At 33.8% G+C, this 14,176-nt stretch overlaps 1 protein-coding gene across 3 annotated transcripts in view; it reads right to left on the bottom strand.

The window, feature by feature from the left end:
• Positions 1-14,176, bottom strand: part of LOC133531143 (nephrin) — a 430,180-nt gene that overhangs the window by 396,833 nt on the left and 19,171 nt on the right. For all 3 annotated transcript variants that reach the window (XM_061869270.1, XM_061869268.1, XM_061869269.1), the window contains exon 2: positions 1,180-1,347. In XM_061869270.1, the coding sequence (XP_061725254.1) occupies positions 1,180-1,216 (37 nt within the window). In that variant the 5' untranslated portion in view covers positions 1,217-1,347. The remainder of the gene's footprint in view (positions 1-1,179; positions 1,348-14,176) is intronic.

Genomic DNA, 14,176 nt, shown 5'->3' with positions numbered 1-14,176 from the left:
GGTTTGAGTTGAATATCAAATTTACTTGCTCAGATGATGCAGAGTGCATTGACATCGTACTAAGGCACCTAGTTCCGTAACTCTCGTATAAAAAACTAATCAATATCAATCCAACAAATTTATCTATTATTTTTAGGTAGGTATACTTTTCGTGAGATGAACGTTTCTAATAAACCTGCTATATAAATTGATCCCAGAAAATTCCAAATTACGAAAATAAATATGGTGCGAGCACCACAAGTTGGTAATAATAACGCCCCATACAAAAAGCGCGCGGTGTGACGCCAAAATATATGGAATGAATCATGAAAAAAGTTTACATTTTTTACGCCGTAAAAATGCGTTTAAGCACATAGTTCCCATTGATTTTTTTTCTCGTTATAAAATAGGACATCAAATAAAAGTACTTAAAATGTACATTAGGGAAATAATAAAAAATTGACCATTTTTACGTTTTTAGATATCGCTGGGGCGATGCTGTTGAAGCGGACTTGCGCGATCTCCAGGCCGATAACTGGCGGGAGATGGCACAGGATCGAGACAACTGGCGTGTACCCGTGTCGGAGGCCAAGACTCATTTTGGGTCGCTGCGCCATTAAGTAGTACGTTTTTAAACTCGATCATCATTACAAAAATGTTACACAAATTGTGTTTTTTATATAGGTATTTGCATACATTTCGTATTGTTGATCGTGTTTATTGAGACATAAAATATTTGAATGCATAAATAGCCCATGTGGCACTTACATCATTTAGATCTAATTCAGTTACAATATTTTGAAGTACTTAAAAATAATATGTATTTGTATTTGTATGACTTGTGGTTGAGTTTAATTTAAAAATTAATGTGCTAAACTTCCAAAACCTGTCTATAAAAAAAATACGTGACAGTTATTCCATATAAAATGAACTGTCATAAAGACCATCATTACGCGAGATGTATTTTTTGTTAGTATTTGTTGTTTGTAGTTTTTTATCCTAGTTTTTTTTGTGTTATTCGACATTGATAGACGGTATACATCTCTAATAAAGTATCTATGTATTATTTAATTGATTCCATATTTGTAATGGTATTGTGTTATTTTTATAGTTTGTAAAAATTGTACATGTAAAGTGCCCCTGTGGCCTATTTGCTGAATAAATGTTTGTTTATTAGTATTTATAATTAAAAACACTTACCACACAATACAGCTACCAGATTCGTAGTGGCACACATTTTGGCTGCCACCAACCACACTGCACATAGTCTCACTGTCAAACACTGTCTTACTGTCAAACGTCTAGCACATTGTCACTAACACAACACAACACTATGTCACTATTTGAGCGTTTATGATGTCTGCATATCTGTAAAGAAAAACACATATTTGTGAATTTTTTTTTTTCTAACTAATTCAAATAAAATATGGCTTAGAATTATTGCCTAACATGATGTATCCATGCAATTAAATAAAATAAAAAACATAAAATATGGTCATAATAATAGCGATAGCATATATGATATGATATGATATGATTTATTTATCTCACAATATATAATATATACAATGCATTAAAAAATAAAAATAAAATGTTTGGTATTTTAAACACGACAGAATTTCATGTCCAATAAATAAGCCCAAATTTTAACTAAAATAAATAATTTCCGAAATATTAGATTTATGTAAAAATTTCAATTATTAACAAGGGATATTTGAAGAATGCAAATCTCAATATTAAATATTTTTAAAACGGGTCACTCACGTATTTTAAGTCGAAAACATTCGATATGTTTCACTCCGTACCGACGTACGCAAGCTCCTGACGACACTCTTCGGTACGGAGTGAAACATGTCGAGCGTTTTCGAGTTGAAATATGTGAGTGACCCGTTTTCACATATTTAATATGTCTGTGTCTCACGGAAGTTTTTTTATTAAATTACAAACCTCAATCTCTAGAATATAAAATAATATAAATATAAATAAATATTGGACATATTTTCACAAATTGACTAAGCCACACAGTAATCAAATCAATCAATCAAATCATTTATTTGTTAGAATACAGTCAAGTGGATGTTATCAAATACATTTCAAAGAACAGTGTATTCAGCCAGCTAACGGACATACAAATCTTATATTCATAAATAAAATTAATCTAATGTATACTACATTATACCAAATTTAATAACTATGCGGAATATGTTCAAAATATTCATAAGAAGGTTTGTGTTGTGGGTACTCAGATAACGATAAATATAATATATAAATACTTAAATACATAGAAAACACCCATGACTCAGGAACAAATATACGTGCTCATCACACGAATAAATGCCCTTCCCGGGATTTGAACCCGGGACAATCGGCTTCATAGGCATGATCACTACCCACTAAGCCAAACCGGTCGTCAAATAGTAGAATAATATTTGATTAAATCCAGTAACTGTAATGCCATACGTAAGGAATACTAATTAAATAAGATTTCATATGATGTCCCTTACGTCGCTATACGTATTGAAGTACACGTTGTCCGAAAGCCATCACAACAAGATTCAACCATTACGGTAAAAACACCAAAAGCATGTCGCGCATCACCCACACGTTATTTTTTCTACGAACACATGGCTATGGCAAAACCACTTAACCCGAGAACTTGTAGTTTTAGTGCCGTGTGATTTAGATGATGTAACCGTTTATTTTGGCAATTTGCGGATAGAAAGTTACAGTAGAAATGATTGTAACTACTGGGAATTATGGTATCACAAAAATTTCGTTATTGTTATTTGTAATACAATTTACACGCAGTGTACAACATGCAGTAATATATTACACAACGAAGGCCGCAAAATATCTGATTCACTCTTATTGCGCTACAAATAAGATCGTTTCAGATATTTTTGCGGTTTCTTTGTGTAACATATTTCTGCAGATGAATATAATAAAATGTTAACTTCTTTCTAGTCACATGTTCAAAAGTATTACATTTATTGAACTGACATAATCAGAAGACTTTATGTCACACAGTATTCTTTACTACTTAACCTTTAGGCTAAACAGAAAAGCATACTTGGTTTGAAATATTGAAATTTTTTATTTTTTTTATCTATTACCTTTGTCTCAACGTAATGGAATGATATAATGAATTGACATTATTATTATTTAGCTAATTACACGCTAGTTATTATTAGAAATTAGTGTTAGTAAGACTCGCGACATTTTAAATTCGATTATTATTATTATATGTTTATTGACATCCCTGCATTTTTTTTTATATATTTTAATCCGTATTATTATTATTAGTATAGTTATTTACATTGAATAACTACTATTAAAAGGAATGATTGTAATATATTTTAAATTATTTTCGGAATTATCATACGTAGACTACTAAATTTAGATATTAGGCAATTGGTAATAATAATAATATGTTTTTTAAGGTAATTTTAAGTATTTAGTTAAAAGGGTCCATGTTGTGAAAATTTAATTTAAGATAACATCTGTATGTACCATGGAATGCAATTGATAAATGAAATAAATGAAAAAAAAACATACTTATAGCTGTAAATACGCCATGATCAATAATCAAAACTTTTTAACAAAAAATAAAACCGACTTCAAATATTACCAAAAGCGCCATACATGTACCTATAACATTTGAAGAGTTCCCTTGATTTCTCCAAGATCCCATCATCAGACCCCGACTTGGTGCCAACGGGACCATCTCGGGGTTATACCCGTTCGATTAAAATAAAAATTTTGAAAATCTATTGACGATTCTCTGAGATATCGAGTAACATACATACAAAAAAATAATTAAAAAACACCTCCTTTTTTGAAGTCGGTTAAAAAAGGGATTTCAGTTTTTTTCTCAGTATATAAATAGCTTCTAACTACCATTTAATAAACTGCTAATTAAACTTGAGCTTCAAATAAACCTAAACCATCTAAAACACTTTCTTCCACAGCATTAAAATCGCCTTTAAATAGGATTATACGCGAATGAATTCCGAAATTACGACACTATTATTTTTAAATCAAATAACGCTCATAAATTATGCTCATAAACGTCTCAATTTGAGTTATGGCAGTTTTCCCCCAAGCACAAATCAAAAGGAACGATTTTGTTAATATTTGGACTTAATAAAATAAACTTTTATTTCTCCCTTTACGCGTTAAGCAATAAACACTGGGTTTATTTTGATGCACTTTTATATGGACTTTGATTGTTATAAATTTATATTAAAAGTTAATGTCTACAATATTGATGCCTAAATATGATATTCTACGATATTTTTTAATAAATTAAATGCATTTAATAAAATCGGTCTACTCTGGTTACTTCGATTAAAAGTTACTTACAGTAAAACTTACTTATAGTTTTTAGCTCTAACGTACCACAAAAAGCTTTATAAGTGTGTGTTGTGACACTGTTCGCCATTCAAGTAGCTTACATCATATCTGAGTTGCAAGATCATCATTTCCTCGCTCAAAGAATTAGTCTTGCAATACAGCGAGGAAATGCTGCCAGCATCTACGGCACCATGCCGCAGGGGGATATTTTTTAGTATTTTATTTTAAGTTTAGTATTATTTATTTTGAGATTTAGGTTTTAAGTTTTATAGTTTAATTATATTTTATCTGATGTAATTAATATTTATTTTTACACCTTATTATGTAAATGACAATATTGACAATGTAATATTGAATAAATGACTAAATTGCAATGATAACTTTCTCTCAATTATTTAAATTATAAATTTCATTCGCCTAAGCTACAATTTCGTCTTGCCACTCGAAGCGCCACTTGCACCATTCCACTAACACGGGGTTAACCGGTTAAACCTGGAGTTACCATGGTTATCAGCAAGGCTCGGAACCGGTTTATTCTTCATACAAAAAATACCGGTATTATTACGTTCTTTTTCGTTCTTTGGTTTATTATTTCATTTTTAATGGGACTATCTAATAATGCGAAGTTGTTGCCTAAATACATGATCCAGTCCTACGTAAAGAGTATAAAATAATTAAAAATATTTTGCTATTTCGGGATTTAAAAATAAACCGGTTCCGAGCCCTGGTTATCAGCACTATTTTGACACTGGGTTAACGGTTTAACCGGTTAATCCCAAGTTAGTAGCATAGTACAAGTGGCCCTAAGGGATATTATTAAATGATTAATTACACAATATAAATAGGATTATAAAACGGTCACTCTATCAAATTTTAATTTAGAAGTCAAGCCTTGGTAATCCTTTGTAAATACGGGTGTTAAAACCATTTTACTTAAAGCTTGATTAATCGATGCCTAAACACACAAAGATAGGTAACATAACATAAACAAATATCGCAAAACTGGTAGATTATTAAAATGTTGGTGTGATTAGGTATATTTAATGTTTTTTTTTAAATTAAATCTAGCTTGTGTGTAAAAAAAATCCTAGACATGCATAAATAATAGATAATCTTATTACAAAAAATCCAGCTCATGCTCGGCACCATACCACAGAGGCCATCTAGATTTTGACTTCTAATGTTATATAATTTCCAATTACCTGAATTTTAATTTTAATATTAAATCAAGTATGTCAACCTCGGCAGTAGTTACATTTTTGCAGCGTTTGCTGTTGAAACCCTAGGGCCGTGGGGGCCTAGCGCGCGCCGCCTCTATAAGGAGTTAGCAAAACGCCTTATAGGGGCTTCGGGTGACCAGAGGGCTGGCCTGTACTTCGCCCAGCGGATAAGCATTGCTATCCAGAGGGGCAATGCAGCCAGCCTTCTGAGCACCCTGCCAAGCGGTCTCGACCTGGGACAATTTTTTTATTTATAAGTTTTTAATTGTTTTTCGACCCAATTGTGTTTGTTAAAATGATTAAATAAATTTTTATATTAAATTAATATATTTTTTTAATTTAGTTACACAAAATACAGTTAATCCATTTACGACAGCGGAACCCTCGTCCTCCAAAAACATCGTTTACAATATTCTTTTTGTTGCCCATAAAAACGTAACGACATATTAATTTCGTAGATAAAAAGTATTATATTCTGGGTTGTAGTTATAAAACACGACATGTAGGGTCCCCCTGGGATCGTAAAATTTCGTTCGGCCAAATAAATAAACCGGATTTTTATCATTTTTTCTGGGGACCGCACTGACTGATTCGATTGGGATTGAAATTGTCAGAGTGGAAGAATCAGGGGACATGTTTTCCGGGATTAATTTAGCGTAATTATGTTTCTGAATGTCCTTTACGTCAAAACTTAAATTTTTATTTTGATAAATGTTTAAAATTTACAATTTAATTCAAATACACTCTAAATATTACGTCAATAGATAATGATGTCATACAGTACAAATTAAGCTTAAGCTAAACTAAAACTAACAAACTACTCAAAGAGGCCCCCGCGAGTTGTTCCCGGCGCAAAGGTGCCCATCACACTCGCTGCGTTACCGCGTTGAATTGCGATGGATAGCCTAAAAAATGATATTGATATTGATGTTTCGGAAGTGCTTAGGTCATTGTCAAATTTCATGAGACGAATTGATCTATCTTTAATCAAATTTTTTTTCGCCTAAGGAGTATCTAAAAAAAATCTATGTATCTATTTTTTTGCTATAGATTCATAAGTTATCCTGAGCTCTTGAGTTCTAGGTCTGAGCTAGACACTTACGATATTGTTAGCTTATACACCGTGGGCCAATTAAACCCGACAGATTTCAAAGGTGTATTCTTGACCGCATTTAGAGACTAAAATGTCATACAATGTTTTCTGTCTTGTTTTAGAGATAATGACAATTTCTGTGAAAATTTGTTTCTTTTATAACTTAGTCAAAAACGCCTTTTTAGCTGTGACGCTGCCACTATGTGACTTGGTTTAGACATACCTACTGACAGATATTAAACTTTTAAAGTAAACTCGCAATTTTCGTCTGTAAATAAAAAAAAAACTTTACATATTCGTTTTAATTTTTTTCACCAAGGTGTAAAAATAAATAACGTGTCGTGTGCAGAAAACGCAAAAAAAAATTTTTTTGGCCAAAAGAATTTTGCTCCTTATGACCTCAGAAATGCGTGGTTAAAATCTGTCGGGTTTAATTGGCCCACGATGTATAGCATATGTAGTTAGCTAGAAGATGATGATGCGTTAAATCACTAAGTAAACATGCATATACCATGAGCATGTTTTGACAAATAGTAAATGTTTATAATTATTTTACTGGGCCTCATGTCATTTACGACAAAAACGACTTTTTCGTTTTGTCATTAACGACAAAAACGTCCTCTATCCTTTTCGTTTTTTGTCGCTTACGCTAAATTTTTTTTTTTTTGCCGCTTTCGAGAAATATTTTATAGATAAGACAAAGACCAAACTAGGTTATCTGTCTTATCTGTTCCATGATTCATAAAAAAGTCCATATGTATATCTTTAATTCATGAGTATAGCTTGGCTCTGCTCCAATATATTAAGCATTCGATACAGGTCAGTAATATTAGTAAGTATATCAATGTGATTTATATCAGAGTTGTTTACCTTTTTCTAAAAAGAACCTTTTACCCTTTACTTGTTCTTTCGTAAATATACATTACTAGTAGGTGTTACTTGCGTGATTTGTTTTGACTACTTTCCTATCCTTCAGGTAAACAGGTTTAGTATTTCAATGACATATCATATAATATTATGAATAAGAAAGGTTATTAGTTACAACAATTTTCAATGTGTCATAACCTATTAAGATGGACTTTAGGGTATTTGAATTGATATAAATAAATTATTAAATATATTTTGATTAAAGTTAGCGTCAAATCCTAACCATAGATATATTTTGTTTCAAAAGACATTGGAAGTGGAAGGCGATATTGACGACCGGTCTGGCGTAGTGGGTAGTGACCAATTCAATTCAATTCAATTCAAATACCCTGCCTATGAAGCCGATGGTCCCGGGTTAGGAACCCGGTAAAGGCATATATTTGTGTTATTAACACATATTTGTTCCTGAGGCTTGGGTGTTTTCTATGTATATAAGTATGCATTTATATATATATACTAAGCTTTGCTTAGATTGGGGCTAATAAGTCGATCTGTGTAAAATTGTCCCTAAATATTTATTTATTGAAATTCACGTAAGTGGATCTGCAAATACCTTAAGTAGGTAGTAAAAGACTTGCTTCAAGCTAAAAAATGTAGCCATATAGAATACCTACGCTATTTTATAAGTAAAAAAAAAACACGTTTGCATGTTTTTCCTAGAAATCACCCAACCACATTTAAAAGTAAGCCACGTAAACCTACACAAAACCTAATTAATGTGGCCTGGTCGCAGCCTCATTATGTGTTTTTCGAAAAGCTCACCGACTGGTCGGTTGCAACACTCTTTAACCCACGCTCTAGTGTCGCGTGTGCCGCGATTTGAAGGCGACAGCGACGAATCTGGCCAACACATTGACATATATCTACAGGCCTAACGGGCGATAAGAATGGGGCCAGTACAGCGGTGTCACGCAAACTAATTCGAGCCAATCGTGTACTCTAAAGGGGCCCATTGATCTGTCAGTTGTTCGGAACTGTCAACTTTTTGTTCTAACTGACAGGCCGATGCCGTCCGGCGGATAATCATTGGGCCCCTTTACGCCACAACGCGGTTGGTTGATGACTTCGCATCACGCGTGCAATAATTATACAGTATAGGTAATTAATTTCAGAATTATGTAGTAGTATAGCCAGTGGGGCGACACTCCTTTCGGATTTTCTCGGCTCCCTTCGGCTAAGCATTGCTCAGAGTTATTAGGGTTGACACAATTTCACGTCCCTATGCGTGCACGACCACAGATAAGATGTCTTGAATTTTGACAACCCTAAATGACCGAAAGGGATAGTGCCATACATTAGAAAGGGACATCATTCGTCCCTAATCGCTGTCAAACTTCGGTTTTGTAGGAAGTGTCATTTCTATACGGCAGTACTATTATTTATTCCGTGGTATAGCAGACATTAATGCTTGATACTTGGCCCACCGGCTCAAACCCTATGTAGGCGGCAAAATGTTTGTGAGAGGCAATTATTTTGTCTGCCCGTCCGTGCGTTTGTCGAGTCTTTGTTTCCGTCGCGTCGAATCAAACCTTTTTGTTGTACACAAACAACGCTAGTTCAAAAAAACGCCTATACACGCTACACAATAGGGTACATATGTTATCATTTTTATTGTACAAAACGTACTTTAGGTTCGTTTGCACTTACGACAAATTGCGCCCCAGTTCTATTGGACATTTGAAAAAAATGACGTAAACGACATTCGCCATTAGATCATAATTTACACAGAAATAGACACGAAAAACAAAAATTCATTTTTTTCGAGCAATATCATTCCTAATTGGAAAGCGTAAAATGTCATTTTTTATGAACGAACGTGAATGAGAGCTGGCGAAAGTAACGAATGTTAATTTTTATATTCTATTTGCGGAGTTTTGTTGATTTTATTCTCCAATTGTTAGTTTTATTTTCACGCTGAAAACGGAATTTTAAACATTAGTATTTTGAAACGAACATTTTTATATTTGTTTACAACAAAGGTAGGTAGTATTTGCTGTGCTTGAAAAAATATAAAATTTACGTCATCAAAAGTTCACTGTTTACATTATTAAATTGAAGCGTAAAAAAACATTTGTCACAATGCGTACTCATATTATATCTGCGTTATATCTTATAGTAAAAATATAAATTTAATTAGGAATAAATTATAGTTAATAAAAATATATTAAATGACAAAATCATAAAAGCTAAAAGGTTAAATAGTTTAAAACCTTTATTAATAGCCTTGAAAACTTACATTTTTCACTAAAAGTGTAACATAATCATCATTTTTATATCATAATAAAACATTATACTGCTTATAAACGTAACTTTTGTGTGGTATTTAATTTACGACAAACATAAAGCGAAATGAAATACATATTTGATTCTTGGCTTCTTAAATATTAGGCTGTACGTTAAATTATATTTGACCTTTACGAGTATGTGTACATATTATCGGTTCGGTCGATTTTAATCGCATCTTAGGAAATAGGAATACCTAAATCTTCTCTACTTTATTCTTAAGCTTATCTTTTCTCAAAGATAAATATGTAATTATGGAGTGCCAAAACGCTCATTTTTTTAATTTTCATAGTGGACATCTAGCGTGAAGTAGCGGATTTATCAGTACTGCTACTTGACAATAGATGTCGTGACGAACGAGAAGTCTAATGCTCAAACATTTTCAGCTAATATTATAACCGGATTGTTGATGTGCTTGTTTTTGCTTGTATGTACATTCCATGTTGACGTGTAAAAGTGCCCTTGTGGCCTATTTGCTGAATAAATGTTGAAGTTGAAGAAGTTGAAGTTGGATTAACCGGAACTTAGAAAAAATATTGTGTGTACCTGTTGCACAAAATGCTATTAGCAGCATACATATTTTTTATGAATATTATATACCTGTACATCAGAAATGAATTAACAGTCATACCTACAAAAGATGGGTGTTAAGACTAGCCATTTTTTGTGCGCGTGTACCGCATGTGTACCGTCGTTTCGGCGTTACGTGGTTACGGCCCGGCCACTACTTCACGCGGCGGCGGCGGCGGCGAGCGGCGGCCATAGGTGGGAACGAAAGGTCGGATCGCTGTGTCTCGCTCAAACCTATGGCCACCGCTAGCCGCTGCCACCGCCGCGCGATGTCGTGGCCGGGCCGTTACACGTGCGCTGTATTTCGCTAAATCCCTGGGCTATTACTGCGCAAATCGAACTTCGTCAATTGCGGGCATTTTTCTCTGCCACTCTTATTACGTAAGTAAGTAAATATTCTTTATTGTGCACCATACAGTTAAAAATAGACAGGAAATGAAAAAAACACGTAAAAGTTAGGTAACAACAGGCGGTCTTATCGCTAAGAAGCGATCTCTTCCAGACAACCTTTGGGTAGCAGGAAACTAAGAACTTACAACATTGAACGGGTAGTGTCGATATACATATAATTCAACAAAATGAAGACGCAAACAATATAATATATACATACATGCATTATATATTATACAATCATAAATAAAGGCAAGTTATTAAGGCAGCGAAAGGTAATGAGTCTTCAAAAGATTTTTGAAAACAGGAAGGGATTTAGCACGTCTAATGTCTAATGGCAAAGCATTCCACAACCGAACAGCACGAAAAGAAAAAGAGTTGCTATAAAATTTTGACGATGAAGGTGGTGGAGCCAGGAGATGCTTCTCCGCACAGCCCACCGAGGAAAGATAGTTGAAACGCTTTTTAAGATATAGAGTGGTAGAGGAGTTATGTATTAGTGAGAGTAAACGAGAAAGATCCCCGCAATTTGCGAATTTCGTTTTTCGCGGTAGGCCCCCTGCATTTGATCTATACGCGCCGACACGCGCTTTCAAACGAGCTTATAGACGCGTAAAAATGCTAGTCTGAAACCACCCTTAAAACAACCAGTAGCATTCAATCTCCATTCTCCAACATTTTCCCTCGACTAAAATAAAAGGAAAATTCTTTAATTAAAAATAAATAAAACCCAAAAAGCTTAAACCCTTTATGAATATTGGCTTTAAACGGCTTATTGTAAGCGGAATTTTATTGTTCTCGCCCCATTTGAAAATTATGTAAATGCATTTTAATATGCATACGAGAATTTTCGGTACGCACCTCCGAATTATTTAATTAACAAAGCTATTAAAATGTAATAACATGATATTACGTAACATGATGATTGTGTTAGGTAATAAGTGCAATATGACAGTTAATATAAGATCATAACATGTTAATATACAAATAAAACAAACGACTTAAAAATATTGACACATTCATATCTAAGGACGGCGTAGAGTGGTGTCACACACACGAATTCGTGCGAATCGTGCAGTCTGACGCCACAACGCGATTGGTTGATGACTTCGCATAACGCGCGCGATTGGTCGCAACTAGTTGCGTTAGACTGCACGATTGGCTCGAATTCGTGAGTGACACCTCTGAACTAGCACCATGCATAGTGCCCGTAAGGCCGTAAGGATCTTTTGGTGTATATGTCAATACTTAAAAAGTAAAAAGATACACTTAACGAAAAAAGTTATCTACCCTTTACTACGAAGAGCTGGCAGCTTCCTCGCTCAACCTTATTACAGCCTAACAAATAAATGTCGCCAGCGTCTTCGGTACTAAGCCGCAGGGGACATTTTTAGATTTATTTTAGAGATATTTTAATTTTAGTTTACGTAGTATTATTAGTTTTAATCAAAATGTTATATATTCTTGTGGATTTATTATTTTATCAATATTTTCGTTAGGTTGTTTTAGTCTAGTTCTTCATTTAAAATAAAATTCAATGAACAATGAAATTTAATTTTATAAATACTTTATGTTTACAGACAAAAAAAATGTTTAAAAAATACAAATGATCTCGTTTCTAAGGTTTTGTGTCAATTAGGTGTCAATGCATTAATTACACGCGAAAAACGCAACCATAATTACAGATATATTAGTGCATAATTATTTTCCATTGTATTTTCTTGTAAACATTCGTAATTGTCGTTCTATTTCAGCCAACCTTAGTACTTTATGTACCGAGTATGACTGAAATAGCATAACAAGTTCGTACAGTCAGCATCAAAAATAGCGGATCAAACATGGTTTCAAAAGTATCTACCATTCTGTAACAGCTTAACAAAAGTTGATGGTTCTATATGTAGAACAATTTAGACTGTAAAATATATAGTTTTGAAGGCGATTATTAGAGAATTATCTATATTTGGAAAAGTTATCCGGAATATCAGATACTTTTGCCGCGTTGTTTCATCCGCTACTTTTGATGCTGACTGTACGTTTCCGTGAAAATACGATGGAATATAATTATGCACTATATCAGGGGGCCTACCGCGAAAATCGAAATTCGCAAATTGCGGGGATCTTTCTCTTTTACTCTCACTAAGACGTAATAAGAGTGACAGAGAAAAATGCCCGCAATTGACGTAGTTCGATTTTCGCGGTTATAGCCCTGTATAATAGACTGACGTAACAAGTATAAACCCACAGACACGGGTTTTGCGCCAAGTACATGATAACGCGTTGAAAATTTAACCGGTTTCGGAAATAAATCTTTAATTTAAGCTTTTTCCTACTTAATTGTTAGACGACCGGTTTGGCCTAGTGGGTAGTGACCCTGCCTACGAAGCTGATGGCCCCGGGTTCAAATCCTGGTAAGGGCATTTATTCGTGTGATAAGCATGGATATTTTGTTCCTGAGTCATGGGTGTTTTCTATGTATTTAAGTATTTATAAATATTTATATATTATATATAACATTGTCTAAGTACCCTCAACACAAGCCTTATTGAGCTTACTGTGGGACTTAGTGAATTTGTGTAATAATGTCCTATAATATTTTTATTTTTTTAATTGTTCGTATTTTCGACACGTGAATTGCCTTTAGTTTTCCATTTAGAGTAGCGGCACAATAAAAGTGTCTCGCCGTCGTAAAAATATGTTTATTTACTTAAGCGAGAACTAAAAAGAAAAAGAATTGTCCGCCATTCGTGCAACACATGTGACGTTTCTCACGCATGGTTATTGCACACCACGTCAAGTGGCTGGTATATAATGTAATGGTTGAATATAGACTGAGATATATTGCCAATAACTGTCCACTTAAGAACGTCATTTATTTACTTGTGATTCCTTTTTAGGGTTCCGTAGTAAAGTAGGAACCCTTATAGTTTCGCCATGTCCGTCTGTCCCTCCGTCTGCGGCTTTGCTCCGTGATAGTTAATGATAGGAAACTGAAAGGCCATAGTCGGGTTTCCATAGACAGTCGGCCCTTAAATCAATTTGACCCAGGGATTTTTTGTAAGTACCTCTTATGGTGAAGGATATTATTTATGCTAAGTATCAACATCCTACTGGTGACAGTTTTTGACTTATGATTTTTTGATTTTTTTTCTTTAATGTATTGTATTTCGGGATGTATTCAAGCGATTTGCTTAAATTTTTTAAATGCTGTTCTTCATTTAGATATGCATCGATACTCAAAAAAAGAATAGCAGTTGTCATATAAAAAAAAAAAATAAGACCTTTTTTTTTAATGTGGCTGTGAAATAGTTACTCCTCAATTTTTTTTCTAGTTATAGACCATACATTGGCCTACCTACTTGCC

This window comes from Cydia pomonella, chromosome 24 (genome assembly GCF_033807575.1).
Source record: "Cydia pomonella isolate Wapato2018A chromosome 24, ilCydPomo1, whole genome shotgun sequence".
Taxonomy (NCBI): domain Eukaryota; kingdom Metazoa; phylum Arthropoda; class Insecta; order Lepidoptera; family Tortricidae; genus Cydia; species Cydia pomonella.
This window is presented reverse-complemented; position numbering and strand designations above follow the sequence as displayed.